Source organism: Solanum dulcamara, chromosome 5 (assembly GCF_947179165.1).
Source record: "Solanum dulcamara chromosome 5, daSolDulc1.2, whole genome shotgun sequence".
Classification (NCBI taxonomy): Eukaryota; Viridiplantae; Streptophyta; class Magnoliopsida; order Solanales; family Solanaceae; genus Solanum; species Solanum dulcamara.
In genome coordinates, this window is record NC_077241.1 from 79,106,174 (window position 1) to 79,122,062 (window position 15,889).

General features: G+C 33.7%; 2 protein-coding genes across 2 annotated transcripts; both read left to right on the top strand.

Moving 5' to 3' along the window:
* Positions 1–2,669: 2,669 nt before the first annotated feature.
* Positions 2,670–7,099, top strand: LOC129890174 (UDP-glucose 4-epimerase GEPI48). Its single transcript, XM_055965730.1, has 9 exons — positions 2,670–3,149; positions 4,668–4,717; positions 4,990–5,125; positions 5,215–5,316; positions 5,422–5,649; positions 5,844–5,922; positions 6,141–6,223; positions 6,465–6,556; positions 6,683–7,099. The coding sequence occupies exons 1-9, from the start codon at positions 2,967–2,969 to the stop codon at positions 6,783–6,785; spliced, it is 1,056 nt and encodes a 351-aa protein (XP_055821705.1). The 5' UTR covers positions 2,670–2,966; the 3' UTR covers positions 6,786–7,099.
* A 4,754-nt stretch (positions 7,100–11,853) lies between these two features.
* Positions 11,854–15,689, top strand: LOC129890175 (GDSL esterase/lipase At4g10955-like). Its single transcript, XM_055965731.1, has 3 exons — positions 11,854–12,094; positions 13,241–13,323; positions 14,468–15,689. Exons 1-3 carry the CDS (start codon positions 12,059–12,061, stop codon positions 15,444–15,446), a joined length of 1,098 nt encoding a protein of 365 aa, XP_055821706.1. The 5' UTR covers positions 11,854–12,058; the 3' UTR covers positions 15,447–15,689.
* Positions 15,690–15,889: the final 200 nt, after the last annotated feature.

The following is a 15,889-nucleotide window of genomic DNA, read 5'->3' on the forward strand; positions in this document are numbered from 1 at the left end:
ATTGAATATTGAGTGAAAAACAAAAGTAAATAATTCTTTTTCTCTATTTTGGAATAAAGCTAATGTGGGATTGTCATGTTTGAAGATGTAGCAAAAAGATAAAGTTCCTTTTAACATTATCTCAAATTGTTTACTCCATCCGTTTTAAAAAAATAATTTTTTTCTTTTAAAATCTATTTTAAAAAGAATGATCCCTTTTTTTTTGGGTAAAACTTTGATTTCAATTTTCCACGAGACATGTTTAAGGCCACAAGATTAAAGGGTATTTTGGTACATTTGACATAATTTTAATTTAGGACCACAAGATAGAAAAATCTTTTATATTTTATTAAACTCCATATCAAATCAAATTAGACCATTTTTTTTAAACGGAGAGAGTAACAAATTGGTGCGTACACACTGCAAAATCTAAAATAAAAATAAAAAGAAACTAATAGAAAGTAAGAAAATATTCCAGAAACTTTAATATCGATTGTGATGATGAGAGTTCATGTTATATTTTTATACCAAAATATTAACATAAAAAAATAACTTAACAATAAACACATTTCATTGAAATTATCTGGTCCCAACAATTCCTAGAATAGGGTTGAAATGATTTTTCTGCGAGATAGGGATAAGATTGAGTACACACGCTTTTTTCAAATTTTACTTGTGAAAAAAATATGCTCATTGAGTACATAAAATCCCGCGCATAATTTAAATATAATTCATAATTTTAGATGTGTTTCTATCATTTTTGTAATCTTATATGATGCTTTAATAATTGTATTGAATTTCAAAATACCAGAAAAAGGTCATACTTGCATTAAAACTATTCTGTCGAAATAGTTAAACATCATACGAAAGGGAAGTATTGAAGGAATAATTAAAAAAATACATTATATGCTACTTTCGGCAGATATTAAAATTTTGTTGATAAGGATTAGAATATAGTAATAGATAGGAAAACCATTTATTTCAACAGATTACGCGTTTTATTAGATAAGGATTTGCATTTAAGCAAAACAATAAATGACCTTATGACTCATTTATAGAAAATAATAGAAAAAAACAATTTCAAATCTCTTTTTTTTTTTCGAACTACAGGATAATGTCAGATGCTATAACCTTTGTCACAGTTTCTATCGTTCGACTGAGCATTTTGTATGTATTAAGTAAATTTCTGTTGTGTAATAGCTTGTAAATCATATAAGAGATATAAATCGTACTAGATAAGCCCTATATGACAAATTTGACTTAAAAAATAATGAGAGAAATCAATTACGAATAATCCGTATCAATAATTACTCTCCAAACTAATTGAGCCATCTTAAAGGACAGAAATTCAAATCATGATATTATAAAAAAAAAAAGTAAAACAAGAATGTCAAAAAGATAATTCTGGAAGCAAATAACAGAAGGAAACATACCCCTCGAAAATCAACACATAAAACATTTTTTTTTTACTTCCCTACAACTTCCAATGTTTTTTTAAAAAAATTATTTTATTTTTATCTTCTTTGGCTATACAATATGATCCAAAAGAATTGCTAACAGAAAATTAAGATTCTGGGACTGGACAAGAAGATGGAACAAAATTTATAAATTTTCACGACTCCCAAGGTGAAAAAAAACATGCTACAGAAAAAATCAATAACAATAAAGGCAAATATTTAATTAATATTTTAATCAATTAATTACCTACCTTGTACATTAAAAAACAGTTGGCATTTACAAATTTCGACCAGCTAAGATTAATTTGCATGAATCGTCTACGATTGTTTTTTCTCTGATTAATTCTAAATTCACGTTAAGTAAAATTATAATGGATTATATCAAAAATGGAGATAGTTTGTATAAGATTTCTTTACTTTTAAGGTCTCGAGCTTAAATTAATAAAATATATTTTATTCTTAAATAAATTTTATGCGATATAAATTTAAAGTAATTGAAATTCCAACACAAATATTGCATACTATATATGAAAATCCAAAAATCAAAAAACTAAGTTGTGAAGTGGATTACATAATAAATTCCTTCTAACTTCTAGTATATTCAAATTAGTATGCAGAGAATTAAGATTATTTATTTAATTATTTATTAACACTTATTTTTTAATTCATTTTTGCGTTACAAAACTGACACAAATAGAATAAAATATACACTAAAAAATAGTTGAATATTCTTTTTCGAATATGGGGTTAATCATGAGTTCACAGTATTAGAAAAAAGATATTGTGGAGCATATAGGAATCTAGAATCTAGAGAGTCCTCCTTAATCTAGACACAATCGCCCATATATATATATATATATATTTATTCGAGTTTGATATTCATAATAGATTTGATTATATTTAAATTTTATTAGATTAAATATTATTTTCAAATATTATTTTGTATTCAAAACTTAAGACTTTTAACTAAAAATAAAGAACTTAATAAACGTGATTTCGTACTCAAGACTCAAGATTTCTAATTAAGAATGAAGGTATTACAAATGTAATTTAGTACCTAAAATTCAAGACTTTTATTAGAAATGAAGAACCTAACAAACGTGATTACTTATCCAAAATTCAAGATAGAAAATTAAATTTATTAAAAATATTTATTAAAATATCTTTTTCTTCATATTTCTAAAAGCCACCATTTGACCTACACTACACGTGTCTCGTTTCTTCTTCTCCATCTTCTTGGCTTTCCTCTTAAAAATTCTTGAAAATTCTTTCGACCCAATTAAGTTAAAGGCCAAAAGGTGCAAATATTCATATTTTTTTAAAATCTTGCTCATAACCGTGTTTTTCTTCATTTCATACACCTATAAAAGCTTGGACTTAGGAGTCTTTATTTTAACTTGTCAATAACCAAAAAAGATCATATTTTTTCTTGATTTTTGGAATTCTTTTTTCACCAAAACACAAATCTTTTTATATAAAATTGGGGGTTAGTTTTTATTTTTATTTTTAAATTGTTTATAGTACTACACCATGTCGAAGAGCATATTAGTGACAGGGGGAGCAGGGTATATTGGGAGCCACACAGTGTTGCAATTGTTGCTTGGTGGGTATAATACTGTGGTGATTGATAATTTGGACAATTCTTCTGAAATTGCTGTGAAAAGGGTTAAGGAAATTGCTGGTGAAAATGGCTCTAATCTATCTTTTCACAAGGTATATTTCTTTTTTCTATTTTTCCTTTGCATGTTTTTTTTGTTGTTGTTTTGGGTGGAGAATTGTTGTGGGGTTTGTGAGAAAGGGGGAATTTTATGAATTTGAGTTTTGGGTTTTCAATTTTTAGTGTAAAGATTGGACTTTATGGAGTTTTTCCAGTTCTATCAGTATATTGTTGTTATGTGGTCAATCTCTGAAACTTACTATTTTGTTTTGAGAGTAGAATGGTTATTTCTGGAATTGTATGAATTTGAGTTTTGGGATTTCTTTTTTAGTGTAAAGATTGGATTTTTATGGAGTTTTTCCATTTTTTTTGAATCAGTATACTGCTGTTATGCGGTCAGTCTCTGAAACTTACTATTTTATTTTGTGATTAGAATGGTTATTATGGAATTGTATGAATTTGAGTTTTGGGTTTTCTTTTTTACTATAAAGATTGGATTTTTATGGAGTTTTTCCAGTTTTTGTATCAGTGTACTTTTGTTATGTGGTCAATTTTTGAAACTTACTAGTATTTATTTTGAGAATAGAATGGTTATTTCTGGAATTGTATGAATTTTAGTTTTGGGTTTTCGTTTTTAGTGTAAAGATTGGATTTTAATGGAGTTTTTCAGTTTTTTAAGCAGTATACTGTTGCTAGTGGTCAATCTCTGAAACACATTTCTTTTTTGAATAGAATGATTGTTTATGGAATTGTATGATTTTGTGTTTTCTTGAGTTGAGGTCTATAGAAAACATCTCTCTCTACCTCGAGGTAGGGATACGGTGTACCCTACTTTGTGGAACTACACGGTATCTTGTTGTATGATTTTGAGTTTTGGGCTTTCAAAGATTGGATTTTTACTAGGTTGCTTTTGCTTTCTTTTTTGAATTGTATGCCATGAGCATAGGTAGAATAGTTATTTCTGGTATATTCCTTTTTTCTGCTTTTCCTTTACATGCGCCCCACTCTCTCTCTCTTTCTTTCCTCTTTTTGAGAATTGTTCTAGTTTTTGTGGATAAGGTGGAATTTTTTTTAATGTAAAGTTTGGATTTTTATGGGGTTTTCCAATTGTTTGAAATCTGTATACTGTTGCTATGTGGTCAATCTCTGTGTTCTTGTTTCTCTCTTGAAATGATTATTTCTGGTCTATCATGTGCTTCTTTCTCCATTTAACAAATATTTTGGTGAAGTATACACTTTCTAGTTGTATAGTGTATAGACAAACTGTCAAACTATTTTTTTCTTTCCTCATGTAAACAAACTGTTAAAATTCCAGAAATTTTGATGGAAATAAGTCTCAGTAGTCTATTGAATTTGGTGTTTTTCATTTGGAGGTAATAATTATTGGCCACAGTTATTTTCTTCTATGGACACCTTTGCTTTTAATGGCTTTATTTGTCATATAATGATAGTTCTCCTGTGTAACAGTACTTTTACGAGGATTAAGATGATTTCTTGTTACTTTTTGTCTTTTTCTTTTTTTTTAAGTTCTTTAAGTTGGTGACTAAATTCTATTGTTTTGTCTTATACTATAGGTGGATCTACGTGATAAGCCGGCAGTTGAGGAGATTTTCAGGTCTAACAAGTAAGTTCTAACAAAAAAATCTGTCTTAATGGTTTTCAAAGAGACAAATTTTTTCTTCTAATTTACTCAGTATTGAATATAATGTAGTTATATTGTACACTCTGGTGGTGGTTTATTTACCGCGTAGTGCTTGAATTATGGACTATTTCAGATGAAACTTAGCTTTGAAGAATAGTTGTTGAATGTCTGAATATAGCATATTGACTCTTTTGCACAAATTTTATTTGCCTTTTGATACATTGGTTTGGCATCAATTACGTTTTCTAATGCAGATTTGATGCTGTTATCCATTTCGCTGGACTAAAAGCGGTTGGTGAAAGTGTTGAGAAACCTCTGATGTACTATGACAACAACCTTATTGGAACAATCACCCTCTTGGAAGTCATGGCAGCTCATGGATGCAAAAAGGTATTCCTCGCACTTCGGTCAACTTTTATGATGCGTCTCATTTCTTGTAAGTCGATTGTCTTAACTGGTTTCCTTCTCTGCTTCTCCAGCTTGTGTTTTCATCGTCAGCTACTGTTTATGGCTGGCCAAAAGAGGTTCCTTGTACCGAAGAATTCCCCCTGAGTGGTGCAAATCCTTATGGACGGACAAAGGTACTGCTAATTGTTTCGTCTCACATTTTTAGCACTCAACTTGTTGAAGTCCAAACTTGTCTGTTTATTCTATCTGTTCATGAACTAACAAGTCTCTATTGTCAGCTCTTCATTGAAGAAATATGCCGTGATGTACAAAATGCGGACTCTGAATGGAAAATCATATTGCTGCGGTACTTTAATCCTGTTGGTGCTCATCCAAGTGGCCGAATTGGTGAAGATCCACGAGGAATTCCTAACAACCTTATGCCATTTGTTCAACAAGTTGCTGTTGGCAGAAGAAAAGAGCTGACAGTTTATGGAACTGATTATGCAACGAAGGATGGTACAGGGGTATGACCATATTTTCAATAGCAAATCTTTAAATGTGCTAGAAACATTTTAACTTCCAATTTACTCTGGTGACAAAAGTTATGATTTACAATGTCAAGCAATACCGTAATTTAGTAGTTGGCTAAATGTGACAAAAAGCTGTCCTTTTTATGAGATTTTCCTCAGAGAACAATCATGTAGTGATATTTTTTCAGGTACGTGATTACATTCATGTTGTGGATTTAGCAGACGGACACACAGCTGCCTTGCAGAAGCTATCTGATCCTTCCATAGGTGTGTACTTGCTATATATTTTCACATTATGCATCGTTCTTTCTTCTTTTGTGTTTTCCACAGTATAAACGTGGCAGTTTCACAAAGTGGCCATATAAGTAATAGTATGGAAGAAGCAGAAGTGTCCTTTTAATGGTGATAGCTTATAGTATTATTCTCTGTTGGCTCATTTTTACAGTTGTATTTCTTTTTCTGCTGATTTTGATCGATCTTTTTAGGCTGTGAAGTGTACAACTTGGGAACTGGAAAAGGAACTTCAGTCTTTGAAATGGTGGCCGCGTTTGAGAAGGCATCAGGAAAGGTAGTTTTCAATTGCATGCCTCCTTGATGTATCGTTATAATGTTGCTTCCAATTCCTCTAAATGGTAGAGGAAAAAGGAAATCATAATTTCCCTCAAGTCGGGAGGTTATTTGTGGTTGCTAGTGTTTTCTTACTAGTGCTCTAGCTCTTTTCTTTTCCTGAAATTTCTAGTTGTTGTAAAGGCCCTTATGAGTGTTTAGTGTTGCACTGCTTACCTATTTCTGTACTACTTTTTTTCCAGAAAATTCCAATGGTTATGTCTGGTCGACGTCCTGGAGATGCTGAAATTGTATATGCTGCTACAGATAAAGCAGAACGCGAATTGAAGTGGAAGTAAGTCATGTCTTCAACTAAGTATTCTGTTCACATTGCTTTTCGAGATTCTAACATACCAATAGACACGTACTAACTTTAAATCTTGAATTCACATCTAAACACTCCTGCTAATGTTGCTTGCAGGGCAAAATATGGCATCGAAGAGATGTGCAGGGATCAGTGGAACTGGGCTAAGAAGAATCCCTATGGCTATGAAGGAACTCCAGAATCTAATAACTGTCACTGAAGTCTACTTCAGCTGCATAATATCGTCATAGTCGCTTCATTCATGTTGTTGCGTCGTGTATGGAATCCATAGTCTTCGAAGGGACGATTCAACGTATAGTTCTAGGGTTATTAGAGGGGATTATAATGTTTATATTGTCTAATTTATAAGTTTCAGAATGTAATTGGAGTTTCTATGAGTCAGTAGTTAGATTTTTGGAAAAGCAAATTTTAGAAAGTTGATGAATAATAGCTTGTTCAATTAAGCATTTAGTAGTACTTCATTTGTTCTTTCATTCCTTTTTTTTGTATAATAACTATCAGCATTTGAGTCTTCTTGTTTTAGCCGATTCTAATTAGTTTGTGATTGACGCGTGGTTGATTGGCAGAGATATTGAACCAAACCGTTCTTTATTTATCTTGTTTTATTATGGTTGAACAATTAACATACGCAATTTGCAAGGTGATTGAATTGGTGTAGCAGGATGATTGAATTGGTGTAGCAGGAGTATCGTCTGATGTGACAAACTCAACTGAGAAAGAGACCAAAGTGGAGGATACTCTTTGGTTTACCACACTCACTCCTTTTGGGATACTTGTAGCATCAAACTCAACTGATCAAGAAAGAATCAAGTGGGATTCACTATGTGGCTCCCTTATGTGATACTCCTACTACACCAACTCAATCACCCTGATAGATTGCGCGTGTTAATTGTTCATTCATCATAATAAAACAAGTGGAATTCAATATGTGGTCTCCCTTGTGTAATTTGCAAATAATAAACTTGTGTGACCAAGCATTTTTCGAGAGCAAATAAGGATAAAGTCGCTATAATTGTATTTTTTCTTGTTTTCCGCTCGATATATATGATACAACAACAACAACCCAGTGAAATCCCACAACGTAGTGTATGGGGAGGGTAAATTGTACGCAAACATGACTTCTACCAAGGTAGGACGGCTGTTTCCGAAAGACCCTCGTCTTAATAAAAGCATAAAAAAGGTTAGATAAGGCATATATGAGAAAGCAAATAACGAGAACGACAGGGATAAAATAGAGTAATCAAAGTACAGAAAATAATAGATAATAACAGAAAGCAGAACACAAAAAATTATAGTGCGCTAATGCGCCTACTAATAAGGAGGATTAACGAGACTATGTACTAGCCTTTTACCCTAATGTGGGTCATCCACACCCTCCTATCTAGGGTCATGTCCTCGGTAACCTGTAATTGCGCCATGTCCTGTCTAATCACCTCTCCCTAATATTTCTTCGGCCTACCCCTACCTCTCCTGAAACCATCCATGGCCAACCTCTCACACCTCCGCACTAGGGCATCTGTGTCTCTCCTCTTCACATGCCCAAACCATCTCAGTCGCATTTTCCGCATCTTATCTTTCACCGAGGCCACTCCTACCTTGTCCCGAATAGCCTCGTTTCTAATCATGTCGCTCCTGGTATGCCCACACATCCATCTCAACATTCTCATCTTGACAACTTTCATCTTTTGAATGTGAGAGACCTTAACCGGCCAACACTCCACCCCATATAACATAGCCGGTCTAACCACCACTTTGTAGAACTTGCCCTTAAGTTGTGGTGGCACCTTCTTGTCATATAGCACACCGAAAGCGAGCCTCCATTTCATCCACCCTGCCCCAATATGGTGTGTGACATCATCGTCAATCTCCCCGCTACCTTGCATGATAGACCCAAGGTACTTGAAACTACTTTTCTTTTGGATGGTCTGGTCACCAAGCCTAACTTCTGCGCCAACTTCCTGAGGTGTCTCACTGAATTTGCACTCTAAGAACTCTGTCTTGGTTCTACTCAGCTTAAACCCTTTAGACTCCAAGGTATGTCTCCATTCCTCTCGCTTAGCGTTAACTCCACTACGAGTCTCATCGATCAGGACTATGTCGTCCGTGAAAAGCATACACCATGGCACCTCACCTTGAATTTGTCGCGTCAACCCATCCATCACCAAGGCAAATAAAAACGGACTGAGAGCTGATCCTTGATACAACCTCATCTCGACAGGAAAGTGCTCTGTGTCCCCTCCTACTTTCCTTACCCTGGTTTTGGCACCCTCATACATGTCCTTGATCACCCTAATGTACGCCACAGGTACACCTTTAGCCTCTAGACATCTCCATAGTATCTCTCGTGGGACTTTATCGTAAGCCTTTTTTAGGTCGATGAATATCATACGCAAGTCCCTCTTCCTCTCCCTATACTGCTCCACCAGTCTCCTCATAAGATGGATGACTTCTGTAGTTGATCATCCCGGCATAAATCCGAACTGGTTCTATGAAATCTGACCCTCATCTCTACCACTCTTTCCCACACTTTCATAGTATGGCTTAGAAGCTTGATACCTTTATAGTTGTTGTAGTTCTGGATATCCCCTTTGTTTTTATATAAATGCATCATTATGCTCTACCTCCATTCTTCGGGCATCATTTTCGTCTCAAAGATGACATTAAATAACCTAGTCAGCCACTCCAAACCTACCGAGCTCGCACTCTTCCAAAATTTCCCAAAAATCTCGTCAGGTCCGATCGCTTTTTCCCAACGTAACCTACGAGCCATACCCATAACCTCCTCAACCATAATACTCCTTATATAAATTTAAATTCACGTTGGAAAATTACATATTTGAAAGTCAATTGAATTCTTGTTGGATAATAATTTTCAGTACAATAATATGTTGCAGCTCACATGTAGTGTATGATTTATCTGTCGGCAGTAGCAGTTACCACATTCGACATATGCCATTGAATATTCCAAGAATGAATTATTTTCTTGGTATTCAAGTGTTTTTCGAAATAATAATTTGTGTTTGAATAATTAATTAATCAAATATTTTTATCAATATTAAAACTGTACTTTGTGCTTTACCAATATTTCAATGATAAAAATAATACTAACAAGACAAGAGAAAATGAGGTGTACTACTCAAGAATAATGGACGGTGTTAAATCCAAAAAGAGACTAAACAAACAAAATAAAGGAATAGAAGCATATAAGTCAATTTCGTATAACTAAATTGTTCATGACCAACACTTGTCTAAATTTAGCTAAAAGGCAAAAAAAGAGTCCCATAATTTCGAATTTGTTAACTATACATCCTGCCAATTTGCTGACTACTCTTTCTGTATGTTACGGTTTAATAGCTAAAACGTCAATTTTGAATTGAAATCTTTTGGGATTGACTGGTTTTAATCGATGTTTCGTAGAGGGGTTTTTTTCTTTGCTAAAAAGATGATTTATCGACTTAATTAAGTTTACGAGTATTTCTTTTTTTGATAGTGTTAAATATTTTTGCACGTCTAGGTTATTTAAAAGTTATATGTAATTGTTTATAGCTAGCATTTGTATATGAAAAAGACAAATAAATAATCTGTTTGAGTCAGATGAACTAAACTTAGACATGTAAATGATATGTCCACCGTCACCAAATGTCAAAATCAAATAGTGTTGTTAAAAAAAAGAGATAGTTCGGTGTACTAAGCTTTCGTTATGTGCGGGGTTCGAAAGAGTTGAATATAAAAGTCTATTATATACAGTTTTATCCTGCAATTTTACAAGAGGTTTTTTCAACCATTCGAACTCGAAACTTCCTAAATTTATCAATTATGTCACAACTCACCCTTAAAATCAAATACTGTTACGTATACTGAAATTTTTTCAGCAAATCAATTTGCAGTTAAATGTCATTACTCATTACCAAGTTTTGCACCGCCCATTAAATATTGGGCCATATATATTACTTGAAGGTTCTATTTTCTTCCAGGACCATATGGGCCTAACTTCTAACCAAACTTAGATGAAAACCCAAAGATAATTGGTCCAACTAGGTAACTTCAAGCCTTACGCAATAAGGGGCCCATTATTAAGAAGGAAAAAAAAGAAGGAGAAACTATCTTATTAGACATATATATATTAATTTTATCTATATTTTAAAATAATTACGTACCTCACTACTAATGAAGAGTTTTCTATCATATATTGAGAAAGGTACACTATAAATACATGTATATGTATGTATTTAATGTGATTTGCATGTATCTGGGATACTATCCCAGATACATATGAGAGTGATGAGCGAGATGGAGGGAGGTAAACGAGATTTGTTCATGTAACCCAGATACATGCGAATTCATTTGGATAAAATATATCTAAAATAAATTATACTTAATTTTGACCCTATATATCTTAAGATTAGTATATCTAAAAGTACCTGGACGCACCAAAATCTGATAAGATTCGTATTATTGCAAACCAGAGTATATCTAAGTAATTAGTTCCTAGACTAAGGGAATTTCAGTAAGTTTCTCAGAAAAAAACATTAAAGTAATAGATAATTTTTAAAAATATTTATTTTTTAGCCAATGTTGGTGAAGTAAATTAAATAGTAATAATAGCCTTTGATCATTTACTATACTTCAATATGCCTGCGGTAGATATTGATGATTTTAAAGTTAGTTTTTGTAGTCTTTTAAGTTCAAGACTTTTTGCATAGAAAGTCTTCGAATTTCAAATATACAAGTTTGAAATAGGTAGTGATGAAATCCGAAAATTTGTTAAAGATATTGGAATTTAATATATGATTATGTCAATCAATTTTTTATCAAAGATTTTATTATTTATTTATTATATATGGTTACGTCATTGGAAATTGAGGATTGTCAAATCTAATTCCATACTCAAATGTATAAAGTTTGATAATTTATTATTGTCACTTCAAACTTACAATTCTAAAATTTCATATCCAAAATATTCAACCTCAATTTCATATATCGGAACTTGATTCCTGAAACTCTAAACACCAAAATTTTTCAACTTTAATCATGTAAGTCTCTAATTCGCTATTTTCACGTTCATTCTATCGATCAGAATTTTAATTTTTCACCTTGTAATCAGTAATCACCACTGCTATTTCTCTCATACTTACCCCCTATATAATCCCTAAAAAAAAGTCTGAATTTAATAATTACGGCTAAACATTAATTTTTTTTTACTTATTAGTTTTAATTATTCTTTTAATAGCTGTGCTTCAGCCTTCAAGGGGCTATTTGTGCAGAGAAAAGATTATTCCAACAATAAAAAAGGGAAACAAAAAAAAATAAAAAATAAAATAATAAAGGGGAAACCTCAATTTAGCGTCTTTGTAGAGGAAAGAAGACAACCATCAATTGTTGTAAATTCGAAAAGGACAGTTGAACATCATCGTCCCACCTCCTTCTTCAACATCCCTTTTTTGAAGGGTGGGTTCTTGAAAATCTTAGAAAATGGCTACCGGCGATGGCATTGTCACAACTACAAAGGTCGGATCTTGAATAACCCTTATGACATTTCAATTAAAGATTCAATCTTTTTAATGTTTCAGCCAATTTTGTTCTAAAGATTGTATCTTTTTTTCTTTTTTTATGTTGGGGGGTGGTGGGATTTTTAGTTTTTGTTTTTGACTGACCCAAATCTTGAGAAGTGTCTGAGTTGAAAACCTAATTATTACTATGTTGATGTTCTAGTTTGATTTCAATAAGGTTAGAATGTTCTTGCTAGATAGAACTTTTGTTTACAAAGAAAATGTTGTTATTTAGTGTCCTAAACTTGGTAGACAGAGTTATTTGGTCCCTGTTGCTGGTTGGAGGTGGGAGGTATCTCGTGTAATTAGTTGGAGGTGTGCGAAAGCTGGATCGGACACCATGGTCATCAGAAAAAAAAAGTTGCTATTTAGATGAGTTTCAACTTTGCTTCTTGGTGACTTGAATCCCGACATTATGATTTGAGATAGAGGGTCCTTAACATTAGGCTAATCCCTCATTTATGAGTTGGTAAATAGATGTTCCATTGGACTATATATAGTTTTTGTTTGTGATCTATGTATTTGATAATGTTTCGTGTCCTTGTTTACATAATGCTTTGTCTTGCTTTCTATAGTATCTTGTCGTGGTTTCTTAACTTCCGTTATTTCCTTTTCTGACCTGCATTGATACAAATATTTTGATTAGGGTAGTAAATGGTAACTCTGAGAATCTTGGGATATGGGAATTAACTTTGTTATTCTTTCTCTAATATTGTTATAGGTTCTAGTTCATGAATCATGAGAGTACTACATTCGTATACGTAAAATAGTTCATATTAAAGAATGAAGTTGGTGAACTTGGTTTAGCAGTTCACTTCCTTTTCAGTGGTACTTTTGATGGCAAGGTTCAATATGTGTTTACAGATGCTTAGCAAAACAGGAAAATGCCCCACTTGTGGGATTACACTGAGTGTGTTGTTGTTAAAGTGTATAAACAATTATTTGACTATTCTTATATAGATGGCGTATTGTTATTGATATATGTATGGCTAGTCAAATTTAGAAACTATTTATGGTAACGGTGGTCTCGTTAATTGATTCCAATGGGTATTTTGCAATACTTGTCTTGATCTTCACCATTATTGTTCTTAATTGTGTTTTGCAGGGTCAAGAAGAACAAAATATATTAATCTCAGAGAGGGAATTTTTCGACCTATGTGGACCCGTATACCTAACTGCTGTTGACTGGTGTGTAAGTTCTTTTCCATATTTTTTAGTTAAATAAAGGTTTTGCATGTCATTAAGCTGATGGAATTATACGAGATGCAATATAGGATATATGGAACACTATTAGATTAATGGAATTACAAAGATGTAATATATTTAGTATTGGGAGTTGAGCATATATTGTCAGGAGTTAACAAGAGTTTAGTGCTCGTGGATTTCTGATCTGCTTGCCATTGTTCTAATTTACAAGTCTTACATTGACATAACTATTGATTTCGTGCTAAGGAAGACGTCGAAACATCAAGTGTCTTGATCCATACTCAAATTACTACCGCCATTCTGGATTGATTCTGATCTTTTCTTTTATGGGATATTGCAAAAGAAATTCTCTCCCCATTTTACCCTTTTGCAAGTTTTTTGTTTCAACTATGAATAAATCAAGGAAAGTCTGTCAAATGTAACATCAGAATGAGAACCTACACCACTTTTCCCTGTCCGCATAGTCTAAAGGTTAAGTAGGTTTGGGATGGGCGGGATGATTTTGCCTTTATACCCTGGATCTACCAAGTGATAAAAACACCACCAAGATTTTAGATTACTTTGCTACAGTTGTGTAAGTCCCCCTAATATACCTTGCATCCTATTAGTATCAAGGATTAACATGAGCGTAGCACTTACTCCATGAAATAGGACATAATTTACTTTGGTTACTTTGGTCACACTACTGTTGATACAGTATTTGTCCCCCTTGGCAGTATACCCTTTAGAAAAAGACATTCATGCATGAAGATAGAGACAGATATATAGAAAGAGCCAAGTTCTCTTTGATGATTTGGAGATGTCATGCCTGCAAGTGCCTGTATTAGCATGATATCCTGCTAATAGAATGGGTGTTATGCCGGTTTTCTTCTGGAAACAAGTTTCCTTGATCTTTAACCCAATAAACAAAATAGATACAAGAAACAGAGAAGTATAGAGGAGCTGATATTAGCTTGAACTATATGCATTCATTTCTTATCTTTTCCAAATTATGAAGCTTAATGCTATTGTTTGGGCAAGTCTACTCACTCTCATACTGCCCGACACTTTCTCTTGCTTGAAATCTGGACGTGTCAAGCCATTTTACCGAGACAGTTGAGTAATATTTTTCTGCTACCTAATGCAGGGACAATGTTGTTCATCGACGATCTGTGGCTGCCAGTTTGGTTCAGGGCGTCTACATCCTAGAGCGTGACAAGCAAGAAAAACGGAAGGGAAGTCAAGCTCTTGCTCCTCCATGGTGGAAACATTTCCAATTTGAGTTATATCGCGTGCTTGTTGATGATGTTGATTCCTGCATTTTTGGTGCTATATATAAATTTGCACCCTCAAAATCTGATTTTGGTGGTTCCAAAGATACAAGCCAACGATTTGTTATTGCTTTCCGTGGGACCTTAACCAAAGGTGATGCATTTACACAAGATTTGCTATTGGATGTCCACATAATCCGGAATGGACTTCATCAGACTTCTCGCTTTGAGACAGCCATTCAAGCCGTTCGACATGTGGTTGCAACATTTGGAAGCTCTAATATCTGGCTAACTGGTCATTCCTTAGGGGCTGCAATGGCAATGCTTGCTGGCAAAACCATGGCAAAGAGTGGTGTATTTCTGGATGCATTTTTGTTTAATCCGCCATTCTTGTCGGCCCCAATTGAAAGAATTAAAGATAAAAAAGTGAAACATGGGATCCGATTTGCAACCAGTGTTATAACAGCAGGACTTGCTTTTGCTGCGAAGGCAAAGAATAAAAGCGTGAATACTCAATCTGGAGATACATTTGTTGCATTATCTGCATGGACGCCATGCCTATATGTGAATCCATCGGATCCTATCTGCGCAGAATACATTGGCTATTTTGAACACAGGGAAAAGATGGATACAATGGGAGCAGGAGTTATCGAGAAGGTAGCAACCCAACACTCGCTTGGTGGTCTTGTCTTGAATTTCATGGGGAAGGAGTGTGACGAGCCATTACACCTTATTCCATCAGCCAATCTAACAGTTAATTTGACTACTCTGGCGGACTTCAAAGAAGCTCACGGGATTCACCAATGGTGGAAACCTGATTTACTTGTAGAGTCCAAGAAACACCAGTTTACATGAATGATATATAAAACAAATACCACTACACGCGATAGATGGTATGTTTGTCTAATTTGTTCCCCTGCTCGGGTATATTTATGGTTATCGACACATTACATTTTGCTCTTAGCTTAATAGCTGTGCCTTCTATTGGTGCTAAAGTTGCTTTACAGATGCATTGTCATCTCTTGTTACTTTCGACTCCAGTTTTATTCATTCATGTTTCTATGTTTTGGTGAATCCATCTATCAGTTTTGTGCCTCACCCTATTGCCTATTGTTGAGTGTTACAAATTGAAATTGTGCATAAACTACTTAGTGTATTATTGATATTATTTTTGTTATGGAAGTATCCCTTGTGAGATTATTTTTGTTTGGTATTTTGTATTCGAACTAATGTCGTGATTCAAGGGAACAACTTTTGAGATTCTTTTCACCGTTTGTCCAGTTGAGTCCTCGTGGCAG

Coding starts and splice junctions, on each gene's coding strand:
- LOC129890174 (XM_055965730.1), top strand. CDS start 2,967: ATGTCGAAGAGCATATTAGTGACAGGGGGAGCAGGGTATATTGGGAGC. Junction 4,718..4,989: donor GAGATTTTCAGGTCTAACAA/GTAAGTTCTAAC, acceptor TTTCTAATGCAG/ATTTGATGCTGTTATCCATT. Junction 5,650..5,843: donor CAACGAAGGATGGTACAGGG/GTATGACCATAT, acceptor ATATTTTTTCAG/GTACGTGATTACATTCATGT.
- LOC129890175 (XM_055965731.1), top strand. CDS start 12,059: ATGGCTACCGGCGATGGCATTGTCACAACTACAAAG. Junction 12,095..13,240: donor GCATTGTCACAACTACAAAG/GTCGGATCTTGA, acceptor TGTGTTTTGCAG/GGTCAAGAAGAACAAAATAT. Junction 13,324..14,467: donor TACCTAACTGCTGTTGACTG/GTGTGTAAGTTC, acceptor TACCTAATGCAG/GGACAATGTTGTTCATCGAC.